General features: G+C 38.2%; 1 protein-coding gene across 4 annotated transcripts in view; it reads left to right on the top strand.

The window, feature by feature from the left end:
• Positions 1–13,069, top strand: part of SAMHD1 (SAM and HD domain containing deoxynucleoside triphosphate triphosphohydrolase 1) — a 52,787-nt gene that overhangs the window by 3,326 nt on the left and 36,392 nt on the right. For all 4 annotated transcript variants that reach the window (XR_002339825.2, XR_014831726.1, XR_014831725.1 and 1 more), the window contains 3 exon segments: positions 845–911; positions 7,833–7,905; positions 12,292–12,452. Coding sequence is in view for 1 of the 4 variants with exons in the window: in NM_001292105.1 (NP_001279034.1) it covers positions 845–911; positions 7,833–7,905; positions 12,292–12,452 (301 nt within the window). In the remaining 3 variants the exon portion in view is untranslated.

Below are 13,069 nucleotides of genomic sequence, written 5' to 3'. Positions count from 1 at the left end.
CAGAAAAAAATTGCTTAAATATACTACGGTACATCTATATTGTGAAATACAAGACCACCATTAAAAATGATGTAGTTTAATAATTGATAAGAAAGATCTTTATGACCCTCTTGGGTGGGAAAAATAGATATATATAACAATTTCATTTGTATATAATTACATAATTGCATAGATAAATGTCTTGAATGATGTCATATTGTTTGGATTTTTTTACGTGGAATTTTTTTATGATTGAAAAATACCACAAGAAATGCCATTTTCATTTAAATGGGTTTGTTTTTTTGTTTTTTGGAAAATTACATCCTCATTTTCTCTTGCTACCTTTAGAAAGATTTTTGTTTGAAAGTAATCTAGTTCTGAATTCTGAGATCAGGAAAGACTGAAGTTAATTATATAGAAAGATAAAGAAAAGTATATATATATGTAAAAGCCTCCTAAAACACAGAATATTGTTGTGTTTCTTTGAAGCTTTTAGAACTAAATCAATTTGTTGGGTACCCATCCAGCTATGTTTTGACCTGATTATTCTAATAGGCTGATGTTTCTTTTCCTACCCCTACCCCAAACCTCACCTGTTTTATTTTGCAGCTAGACTTCCTTGCAAATAATTTACTCTATGAAAAATATTTCACCTAATTTATCCAAAATACCTTCTTGGTATGGTTATCTAATTAAAATTAAGACTTTCCAAGTAGTGATTAAAAAAATGTGGTACTTTGCCAGGATTGGATGCTCCTTAATTGTTGATCTGAGAAAGTTCTGGTGGACTCAAATGGAAAGAAATCAAAAAGCATGTGTTGTAAATATTGAAATCATTCATTTTTTTCTCCCTTTTCTGCCATAGAGAAGAAAATCACAGGTTCAATACTGCCCTTTCTTGATGAGTCTCTTCTTGAAGATCTTGGAGTAAGGTAAGAATGATAAAATTCACATTGTAGCCAAGCACACTTAAGACTTTTTTATTCGCACTTGAAGAACAAAGCTAATATTAACTATCCTCATTTTAATGCTGCAAAGTGGCAGTTCCTGTCGTGGCGCAGTGGTTAACGAATCCGACTAGGAACCATGAGGTTGAGGGTTCAATCCCTGGCCTTGCTCAGTGGGTTAAGGATCTGGTGTTGCCTCACGCTGCGGCGGAGGTTGCAGAAGTGGCTTGGATCCCACGTTGCTGTGCCTCTGGCATAGGCTGGCAGCTATAGCACCAATTGGATCCCGAGCCTGGGAACCTCCATATGCTGTGGGAATGGCCCTAGAAGAGGCAAAAAGACCAAAAAAAAAAAAAAAAAACTGCAAAGTGTTTGTCTTCTTTTTTTTTCCTTTTTGGCCATCCTGTCCCATGGCATGTGGAGTTCCCAGGCCAGGCCAGGGATCAGATCCCAGCTGGAGTTGCACCCTGCACCCTGGCTGGGGCAACACTGGATTCTTAACCCAGTGTTCTGGGCTAGGGATCAAACTTGTGTCCCAGCACTGCAGAGACCCCACCAATCCCTTTGTGTCATAGTGGGAACTCCTATGAAGTGTTTTAAAACAGAATATAATGCCTACTATTTAACAAAGTTGTTTTTGTTTGTTTTTGCTGTGCATATCCTTGTTTAATATTACTAATGATTTCTATTTAAAAATTTTTTTCTAACAAGCCTTCATGAAGTTTGTAGTGAGCAGCTACAATTTTTGCTGTCAAATTCAGAATAATTGAATTATACACACCAGAAAATATATAAGAACTGATAGGGGGAAAAATGTTGGCAAGACAAATCAAGGCTGCAACCGTATTTGAATATATTTCTAAGTCTTTCTAAAGCTATCTTAAGACTGGAATGTTTCCCTGGTATTAGAGACAATGACATGTAGTTATACTGTAGGCCGCAGGGGAAGTCCAATTGCCCTGGTATTAGATTTAAAGATACTTTCCAAAGTAGTTTGGCACTTGTTAGTTGTATGATTTGGGACAATTTACTTAACCCTCTGTATCTTTGAAATGGATGTTAATAATGAGACAATGTGTGTAACGTGATTGGCACATAATAAGCCCTTCATAAATTATATATAGGTTGAGGTCCCTCTGGCTGGAGATTCTAGAGTCTGGTCGTAAGTCCACTTCAAAGATCTGAGGTGAGGATCCAATATTTAAATATTCCTTAAAAGGGAGGAGTTCCCTGGTGGCCTATTGGCTAAGGACTTGGTGCTGTCACTACTATACCTTGGTTCCATTTGTGGCTTGGGTGCTATACCTGGCCCAGGAACTTCCACTTGCCACAGGCGAGGTCTAAGTAAGTACATATTCCTTATGGAGTTCCCTCTGTGGTGAATGAAACAGGCTTGATAGGGTCTCTGCAGCACCAGGACGTAGGTTCCATCCCTAGCCTGGCACAGTGGGTTAAAGAATCCAACGTTGCCACAGCTTTGGCTCAGATCTCATCTCTGGCCTGGGAACTCCATACGCTATAGGGGTGGCTAAAAAAGAGAAATAAATAAATAAAAATATTCCTTAAAATGGAGACTTTGTTTTTACTAGGGAATTGGCAACAGTGGTATAATATGGTCCTTTCGTCTGGATTCCATTTAGCTAAGTGTTGTTGGTGGAAACAGTAACCAAGAATCAAAACAGGATTATATTGAATTACTTCATTCACTGTTGCTTAGTAATTGATAATGGATGTATGAGGAAAAAGATCACTTTAGGATATTTAACTGACTTTTAATAAATGTCCTTTTGATCAGAATCTTCAGGGACCTCATCTTGCCTCTTTCATAATTACGTATCAGCCCTTTCAGTCCCCTCAAATTCCCCCTTACTACCTATTTCTCATGTGTAATAGTTGCTTACTATTTAAACTAAATGGAATTTATTTTAATAGAGTTTTTCTTTTCTTTTTGTTTTTTTGTTGTTGTTTTTTTTGTTTTGTCTTTTTAGGGCCAAACCTGTGGCATACACAAGTTCCCAGGCTAGGGGTCAAATTGGAGCTGCAGCTGCCAGTCTACACAACAGCCACAGCAATGCCAGATCCAGGTCGCGTCTGCAACCTACACCACACTTCATGGCAAGGCCAGATCCTTAACCCACTTAGTGAGGCCAGGGATCGAACCTGCATCCTCATGCATGCTAGTTGGGTTCATTTCTGCTGAGCCACAATGAGAACTCCGAGTTTTTCTTTTAAAGGGAACTGTATACTTTGTGGACTGAAATACTATTGATTTATTCCACAAATATTTATAAAGGGATCACTATGTGTTAGGAATTCTTCCAGAAACTTGGACACATAAATTTATGGCATGCCTTTTTGTCCACCTTTTAACTCTGAGGTGGATTCTGCAGGACTCCTTAGAGCTATGTTTTCCTACGTAGCAGCCCCTAGCTACATTTTAAAATTAATTAAATTATATGAAAATTTCAATTCCTCAGTTACACTAGCCATATTTCAGGTACTCAGTAGCCACTTATGACTGGTGGCTACCATTTTGGACAGGGCAGGTATTGAGCATTTCCATCATGGTAAAGTTCTAATGGAAGAGTTGCCTTTGAAGATCCCAATGGAATCAGCTGGAGTTGTTCACAGTGGTACCAATGCAGCCAACTTATTAACACACCCTTGCATTATTTCCTCCCATTTCCAATTTCACGTTTCCTAGTCCCCCATTCCTATTCCCAATTGTTGCATTCAAAAATAAATTACCTGTATGCAAGCTCTTGTTCCTAGACTCTGCTTTCTAGGGGGAATCCAGTTCAGACAAGTTCTTCCTATATTTCCTCTATTTTATGATCCCTTGTTGATCATAAAAGATTTTTCTAAAAAAAAATAAGAAACATTGTCACATTAAATATACATATGAGGTGTTAGAAACATTAGATTTCAGAAATGATGAAATATATAAATAAAAAATATGTAGTCTAACTATTCTGGCCCAAATCTTTGTTTAAAGTATTTTATTTTACCATAGCCTTTGTCAAAAGAAAAACAACTCCAGGTTTTGGTTGGCGTTTTTTTTTTTCTTGGCCATGACCACAGCATGTGGAAGATCCCAGGCCAGGGATCAAACCCAAGCCATGGCAGTGACAATGCTGGATCCTCCACCTACTAGGCCACCAGGGCTCCTTGGGTAGCTTTTTTAATATACTTTAATCAGTGATTTATTTAAATGAATTTAAATTTTTTAAATTGAGGTATAATTGACATACAGCATTATGTTAGTTTCAGGTGTTCAATGTAATGATTCGGTATTTGTATATATTGCAGAGTGATCACCACAATATGTCTAGTTACCCTCAGTCACCATACAAAGTACAAAGAAATTTTGTTTTTCTTCTAATGAGAACTTTTAAGATTTACTCTCTTGGGTCAATGAAAAATTCATCAATAGTCAATCTAAGAGAGAAATAGGAAATTTTATTTGAGCCAGTCTGAGGTTTATAACCCAGAAGACAATCTTTCAGAAACTTCTGGACTGTTCTGCCTATTAGAAATCGACAGCACAGGTACATTTTTGAGGTAAAGGATCATACGTCAAAATGACACACTGGCATTTTACATAATGGTCACCAAAGATACATAGTCTAGAACTGCACATACAAGCAGTGTATCACCGTGACTCCTTACAAGGTTAGGAAAGGAAAAAGTAACCTTCTAAGGAGTTAAATTGCTGGATTTGGAAGAAGAAGAAAAAATAAAACCTGATTTTTATGTTTGAGCAGGCATTACCACCTTTGAGGAGGTCTGATTAATGTATCATCCAGATGCACACTTCCCAGTACAGGCAGGGAACATGCTATGCTTAAATTTCTTGCTCTGCCTTAAAATCAATTTTATTCCATCACTTGGCAACTTTCAAACATGTACTACAGCATTACTGAGTATAGTCATCATCCCCAGGACTTAATTGACAAGTGGAAGTTTGTACCTCTTGAACCCCCTTCACCCATTTCACTGCCCCCACAGTGATTTTTATATGAATATAGTAGTCTCTTTTTGAGTTCTAATTAAGAGATGAACACTGAATATCAGTTCAGAAAAAGACTGGGCAGTGAGGTTGGTTTAGGTTTGGTATTATTTTATTTTATTAAAAAAATTGGGGGGAGCAATTCCCATCGTGGCTCAGCAGTTAACAAACCCAACTAGCATCCATGAGGACTCGGGTTCAATCCCTGACCTCGCTCAGTGGGTTAAGGATCTGGTTTTGTCATGAGCTGTGGTGTAGGTCGTAGATGGGGCTCATATCCTGCGTTGCTGTGCCTCTGGTGTAGGCTGGTAGCTACAGCTCTTACTGGACCCCTAGCCTGGGAACCAGCATATGCTGTGGGTGCGACACTAAAAGACAAAAAGACAAAAAAAAATTTTTTGTCTTTTTGGCTGTGCCCATAATATGTAGTTCCCAGGCCTGTGATTAAACCTGCACCACAGCAGTACCCAAGCCACAGCAGTGACAATACCAAATCTTTAACCCACTAAGCCAGCAGGGAATTCTGGTTTGATATTACTCTATGTGATGATCCCTCGTTATGCTCCGCAGTGCAACTATACTTAACTTTGTCAGTTATAACTCTACCTTTAAGTACTTCTTGGAGCCTGGCCTTCCCCTGTGCTTGTTACGTCAAACTGATGAAAATAGGAAAATAGTAAAACACAAGGTATGCTGCTTTAGTGGTTTATCAGCTGTAATGATGCTTCTATATATTCCAAGAAAACTGTTCTTAGATTTTTGTAGTTACCTTGGGTCTCAGGGTACAACATAGATGTCAGTAGTACTTCTGTCTCCAAGCCTATCTAAGACTAGTAGCAAAAAATTTACTTTTCAGTCTAATTAGCTAGTTGATTGGTAATGGCTAAAAGCTCAGCCATTACCAATCAAGGCTAATATGCCTTGACCAGTTGGTAAGTATAAATGGAGCAGGAAAATGAATTACAGGATACTGAGCTGTTTAATTTCTATTAAATTATTTCTCAAGACTGGAGCACTATGAGGAATTACTGACAGAGGAAGATAGGTAAAAATAAAGTTAAAAACTTCATATGTATTTGATTCATCCTAAGTCATACCTGGTGCTCATAAGTCAGAGACCTTTACAACTCATTGCTGTAATGAATTTTAAAAATCTATTCATGGAGTTCCTGTCGTGGCTCAGTGAAAACGAATCTGACTAGCATCCATGAGGACGCAGGGTCAATCCCTGGCCTTGCTCGGTGAGGTCTGGTGTTGCCGAGAACTGTGGTGTATGTCGCAGACGCAACTTGGATCTGGTGTTGCTGTGGATGTGGTGTTGCCTAGCTGCTACAGCTCCGATTGGATCCCTAGCCTGGGAACCTCCATATGCCTCGGGCACAGCCCTAAAAAGACACAAAATCTGTTCATGGACTCTTCCTGGGACTGACAACCACCCCTGCCAAGGAGTCTTGCATTGTCCTGTTTTTCCTTTTATTGTATCCTATATATTTTCATTTGATGTAACTATATCTTATTTTATATAAGCAACAGTTATTTCTCCTTGAAAGCTATTTTAATATGACAAAGGCTCAGTTTGTCAAACAAATGTTGTCTTCCTGTATGTAACATCTTTGGACAATTTAATTAGGTAACCTGTTCATATACTCACTACTTGGTTACACTAATAAAGTCCTAGATTCTTGTGCTTAGAACACTGCTGATGGCAGTTCCCTTGTGGCGCAGTGGCTTAAGGTCTGGTGTAGTCACTACAGTGGCTCTGGTAGCTGCCGTGGCTCAGGTTCAATCCCTGACCTGAGTACTTCCACAAAAAAAGGAAACCACTGCTGATGGGATAAATATTGAATTTATAATCAGTAATAATTTCTATAACACTTGTAATCATAATAAAAATTCCCCTATAGTTCTTTTATTTATTTATTTATTTATTTATTTAAAATGTTTTTGGCTACACCTGTGGGCCGAGGATCAAGGCTGTGCCACAGCAGTGATAGTACCAAATCCTCAGCTCTTTAGGCTGCTAAGGAACTCCTCCCCTATAATTCTTGAGGGCAGAAACTGAGTCTGTTGTACCCAGTGCAAAACACACTGTTTAATTCCTCTCCAGCTCTGTGAGGGAGATAGTATTAGCTCTGTGCTATAGATGAGAACATCAATGTACCAAAAATGATTAGGTGACTTTTCCAAGGTCATATAGATTCCATGTGCAGATATGAGCCAGTTTTGCCTGATTCCAAAACCTGTTTTGTTATCACTATGCTCTACTTCAAAGAGTGCTATCTGAAGATTTCACATACACGAGCCATGCAAATTTAGGATCATGAGGGTAGATGTTGACTGCAGTTAGGTTAAAATATGTTTGAAGTATAAATTGAGCATTTAGTGATATAGACATGGCAAGTGTTGAAGTCTGAATTCACCAAGAGAGAAGAGAATTAAGGGCAGAAGCCTGGGAAGAATCACATGTCCTAGAAGCAAAAGAACAGAGGGTTTCTAGGGGAGTATATTTGAATTTTTTTTTCTTTTTATGGCCGTACCTGTGGCATATGGAAGTTCCCAGGCTAGGGGTCAAATTGGAGCTGTAGCTGCCGGCCTGCACCACAGCCACAGCAGCACAGGATCCCAGCCACATCTGCAACCTACACGATAGCTCAAGGCAAAGCCAGATCCTTAACCCACTGAGCAGAACCCAGGATCAAACAAGCATCTTCATGGATACTAGTTGGGTTCATTACTGCTGAGCCATGACGGGAACTCCACGTGTGTTTGAATTATTAATTGTTCCTTTTAATATGACTTCTGTTCTACACTCTAAAGTTGATTATACACTGTTATACACTCCAGGGATTATGATTAAGCAAATAATGATAGACTTGCTTATCCTGTTATAATTTTAGTTCCTATGAAAAGAGGATGAAACTCCTTAATTATATCCAACGACTGGGTCAAACTCATGTTGATACAGTGAAGGTAAGAGGAATCTGAGTTTATTATGTTATTATGGTATTTATTTATTTATTTATTTTTGTCTTTTGTCTTTTGTTGTTGTTGCTATTTCTTGGGCCGCTCCCGCGGCATATGGAAGTTCCCAGGCCAGGGGTTGAATCGGAGCTGTAGCCACCAGCCTACACCAGAGCCACAGCAACACGGGATCCAAGCCGCGTCTGCAACCTACCACAGCTCACGGCAACGCCGGATCCTTAACCCACTGAGCAAGGGCAGGGACCGAACCTGCAACCTCATGGTTCCTAGTCGGATTCGTTAACCACTGCGCCACGGCGGGAACTCCCTATGGTTTTTTTTAATATAAAGTGACATTACTCAATTATGTAGAATTCATTTTAAAAAGAACAGAAATCTCTTTTTGGTAATAGGATTTGAGTAATGGGTTTTTACTTTTCTAAACTTTATGTATTTTCTTAAATAACCGCAGAATAAGTAAATCAAGAAAAACTAAAATATTTTAAGCATACGGAAAAGCATAGGCTATTATCTAACTTGTCATATCTTAACATTTTCCCTAATTTGCTTCAGAGCTATTATTTTTAGAATAAATTAGAAACAATAGAAGACTTCCTTTGTATTCTCTTTCCATCCTTTCTTCTCCAAGAGTAAGCAACATCCTGAATTTGGTGTTCAGTCATTTTAAATGTTTTAAAAATGTTTACTACATCTGTATGTATAGCCATAAACAGTATATAGTGTGAGTGTATGTGAGTGTGTGTACTATGTATATATACATATACATGTATTTTTTATTACTTAATGAATTTTATTACATTTATAGGTGTACAAGTCATCACAACCAAATTTTAAGGCATTTCCATCCCAAACCCTCAGTGCATCCCCCCACCCCACAGCCTGTCTCATTTGGAAACCATAAGTTTTTCAAAGTCTGTGAGTCAATATCTGTTCTGCAAAGAAGTTCATTGTGTCCTTTTTTCAGATTCCACATGTCAGTGAAAGCATTTGATGTTAGTGTCTCATTGTATGGCTGACTTCACTTAGCATGATAGTTTCTAGGTCCATCCATGTTGCTAAAAATGCTGGTATTTCGTTCTTTTTAATGGCTGAGTAATATTCCATTGTGTATATGTACCACATCTTCTTGATCTACTCCTCTGTCGATGGACATTTAGGTTGTTTCCATGTCTTGGCTATTGTAAATAGTGCTGTAATGAACATTGGAGTACATGTGTCTTTGTGAGTCGTTTTCTCTGGATAGATGCCCAGGAGTGGGATTGCTGGATCAAATGGTAGTTCTATTTTTAGTTTTCTAAGGAATCTCCGTATTGTTTTCCACAGTGGTTGCACCAATTTACATTCCCACCAACAGTGTACTAGGGTTCCTTTTTCTCTACACCCTCTCCAGCACTTATCGTTTGTAGACTTTTGGATGACGGCCATTCTGGCTGGTATAAGGCGGTACCTCATAGTGGTTTTGATTTGCATTTCTCTAATAATGAGTGATGTTGAATATCTTTTCATGTGTTTCTCGGCCATCTGTGTGTCTTCTTTGGAGAACTGTCTGTTTAGATCTTCTACCCATTTTTTGATGGGGTTGTTCGTTTTTTTGGTATTGAGCTGTAGGAGGTGTTTATAAATTTTGGAAATTAATCCCTTGTCAGTCAATTCATTTGCAAAGATTTTCTCCCATTCTATGGGTTGTCTTTTTGTTTTGTTTAGGGTTTCTTTTGCTGCGCAGAAACTTTTAAGTTTAATTAAATCCCATTTGTTTTTGTTTTTATTATCATTACTCTAAGAGGTGGATCTGAGAAGATGTTGCTGTCCTTTATGTCGGAGAGTACTCAGCCTGTGTTTTCCTCTAAGAGTTTTATAGTATATGATCTTATATCTGGGTCTTTGATCCATTCTGAGTTTATGTTTGTATGTGGTGTTAGGAAGTGATCTAATTTCATTCTTTTCCATGTGGCTGTCCAGTTTTCCCAGCACCACTTATTGAAAGGGCTGTCTTTTCTCCATTGTATATTCTTGCCTCCTCTGTCATAGATTAGTTGGCTGTAGGTGCGTGTGTTTAATTCTGGGCTTTCTATCCTGTTCCACTGATCTACATTTCTGTCTTTGTGCCAGTACCATATGGTTTTGATGACTGTTGCTTTGTGTATAGTCTGAAGTCCGGGAGCCTGATTCCTCCAGCTCTGTTTTTCTTTTTCAGGATGTCTTTGGCTATTCTGGGTCTTTTGTGCTTCCAAACAAACTTTAAAATATTTTGTTCGAGGTATGTGAAAAATGTTCTTGGTAATTTGATAGGGATTGCTTTGAATGTGTAGATTGCCTTGGGTAGTATAGTCATGTTGATAATACTGATGCTTCCAATCCAAGAGCATGGTATTTCTTTCCATCTGTTTGTGTCATCTTTGATTTCTTTCATCAGCATCTTATAGTTTTCAGAGTACAGGTCTTTTGTCTCTTTAGGGAGGTTTATTCCTAGGTATTTTATTCTTTTGGATGTGATGGTAAACGGGATTGCTTCCCTAATTTCTCTTTCTGGTTTTTCATTGTTAGTGTATAGAAATGCCATCAATTTCTGTGTATTAATTTTGTATCCTGCAACTTTTCAAAATTCATGGATGAGCTCTAACAGTTTTCTGGTAGAGTCTTTAGGTTTCTCTAAGTATAGTATCATGTCATCTGCAAATAGTGATAGTTTTACTTCTTCCTTTCCAATTTGGATTCCTTTTATTTCTTTTACTTCTCTGATTGCTGTGTCTAGGACTTCCAAAACTATATTAAATAGTAGTGGGGAGAGTGGATGTCCTTGTCATGTTCCTGATCTCAGAGGGAATTCTTTCAGCTTTTCACCATTGAGAATGATGTTTGCTCTGGGTTTGTCATATATGGCCTTTATTATATTGAGGTAGGTTCCCTCTCTGCCCACTTTCTGAAGGCTTTTTATCAGAAATGGGTGCTGGATTTTGTCAACGGCTTTTTCTGCATCTATTGATACATATACATGTATATGCAGCATCTGTGGCATATGGAAATTCTCAGGCTAGGCTAGGGATAGAGTCGTAGCTGCAAGTGCCAACCTATGTCACAGCCACAGCAACTCCAGATCCAAGCTGCATCTGCAATCTGCACCCCAGTTTGCAACAATAGTGGATCCTTAACCCATTGAACAGGATCAAAGGCCAGGAATCAAAGCTGCATTCTTATGGATACTAGTCGGGTTCATAACCTACTGAGGCACAATGGGAATTCCCCCTTTTTTTATTCTGAAGCCTTCTCTTTAAAAAGCAATGATAGACAGTTAAGAAAGATGTTATCCTTATTTAAAGAAATGTAGTTCCCTTTGTGGCTCAGTGGTTAACGAACCTGACTAGTATGGATGAGGATGCGGGTTCAATCCCCAGCCTTGCTCAGTGGGTTAAGGATTGGTGTTGCCGTGAGCTGTGGTATAGGTCCCAGATTCTGCTTGGATCTGGCATTGCTGTGGCTGTGGTATAGGTCAGTGGCAGTAGCTCCAATTCGGCCCCTAGCCTGGGAATCTCCATATGCCGAGGGTGCTGCCCTAAAAAGACAAAAGACCAAAAAATAAAACAAAAAACAAAAACAAACAAACAAACAAAAAAAGAAACGTAGAGGAGGTCTAAATCTTCACCCATATTTAAAGCCCCTGTTTAAGCTTAGAGTAATGAGTAATTGTGAAGTAACATATTTACTAAGTAAGTACTTCTTAGTGACATGAAGTACTACAGAATTTTATAGTAAGTACTTCCTGTCTATTATTTTTTTATCTATATAGTAGGATATTCATTATTTTTTATTTTAGGAATTATAGTAATGGATACTATAGAGATACATTTAGGACAAAAATTAGACACACAGTGCCTGTAGTAATATGGCTTATATGATCTGAGTGAGTGTGTTAAATGAGTGTGTTTAAGTAGAATATCAGATTAACTTAGGAGTTCCCTGGTGGCTTAGTGGGTTAAGGATCCAGCATTGTCACTGCTTTGTCTCTGGTTACTGCTGTGACATGGGTTTGATCCCTAGTCTGGAAACTTCCACATGCTGTAGGCAGGGCTACAAAGAAAAAGACTGACTTATTAAAGGCTAATGAGATCGTATACATAACAAAAAGATTGACCTTTCTGTTAGTGGAATCCATTAGGAAGAAGTAACATATACCCATGTCCAATATACATGATCTGTCTGGTAGTAATACCCAAATAAGGTAATGTTATTTATACCTTGTCATTTCCTTTAGTACTGTTCTTACTTAAAAACAATAAAATTGCTTTGACTTTGCACTGTAGATAGAAATGACTGGACACAAATTTTAGATGGTGTTTCGTACTGTTAACTCACATTAATTTAAATATAATTTCCTAGGTGATTAATGATCCTATCCATGGTCACATTGAACTCCACCCTCTCCTCATCCGAATCATCGATACACCACAGTTTCAGCGCCTGCGATACATTAAACAGCTGGGAGGCGGTTACTATGTTTTTCCAGGAGCTTCACACAATCGATTTGAGCATAGCCTAGGGTAAGAAGGGAATTGGAGTGGGGAACTTACAGTTAAATGCCTTTTCTGTCTCATTGTATCTTTTAGAGAACAAGTAGTTTTATAAAATGGTAATTATATCCTTATTTTGTTGATGAGAAAATTGAGGTTTTGATTTACCTTGCTCTGTTTTCCTTATTTTATGTATTCTAGAAGTCACCTCAAATCCTTCCTGAAAAGATAATGAAAGTGTCTGGCAGGCTGTTTAGATGAGATATTTGTGTTTAAATATTATTTGAAAGCTAAGAGAGTTGGTTACTTATGTAACTAACTTTGTAACAAGTTTGCTTAATTTTCCCATAGTCCTTATTTAGTCTTGTACATAATTGCCCTTTAAAACCACATCATTTTCTTACCTTTCAGAAAATGTGTAAATCAGAAAAACATTCACAAGCTTAGATAAGGTGGCCCCTCTGTTATATTACAACATAGTTGAGACTTTGGTCTGCTTTTTTCATTATAAAAATGTAGAGCTAGAAGGATGTGGGCCGGGAAGAACTGGGCGGTTTTCTAGATTTTCTTGAAGTACTCACAGTGTAAGTGGTCCCTGCCTTTTCCGTGGGAGATATGTTCCAAGGCCCCCAGTGGAACTGAAACCA

The sequence above is a fragment of the Sus scrofa genome, chromosome 17 (assembly GCF_054392235.1).
Source record: "Sus scrofa isolate SSC_HxYL_T2T_F1_AM1 chromosome 17, Sscrofa_HxYL_maternal_Yorkshire_Landrace_v2.0, whole genome shotgun sequence".
NCBI lineage: Eukaryota > Metazoa > Chordata > Mammalia > Artiodactyla > Suidae > Sus > Sus scrofa.
The sequence above is the reverse complement of the archived record's forward strand: the minus strand, read 5'-3'. Positions and strand labels throughout refer to the sequence as shown.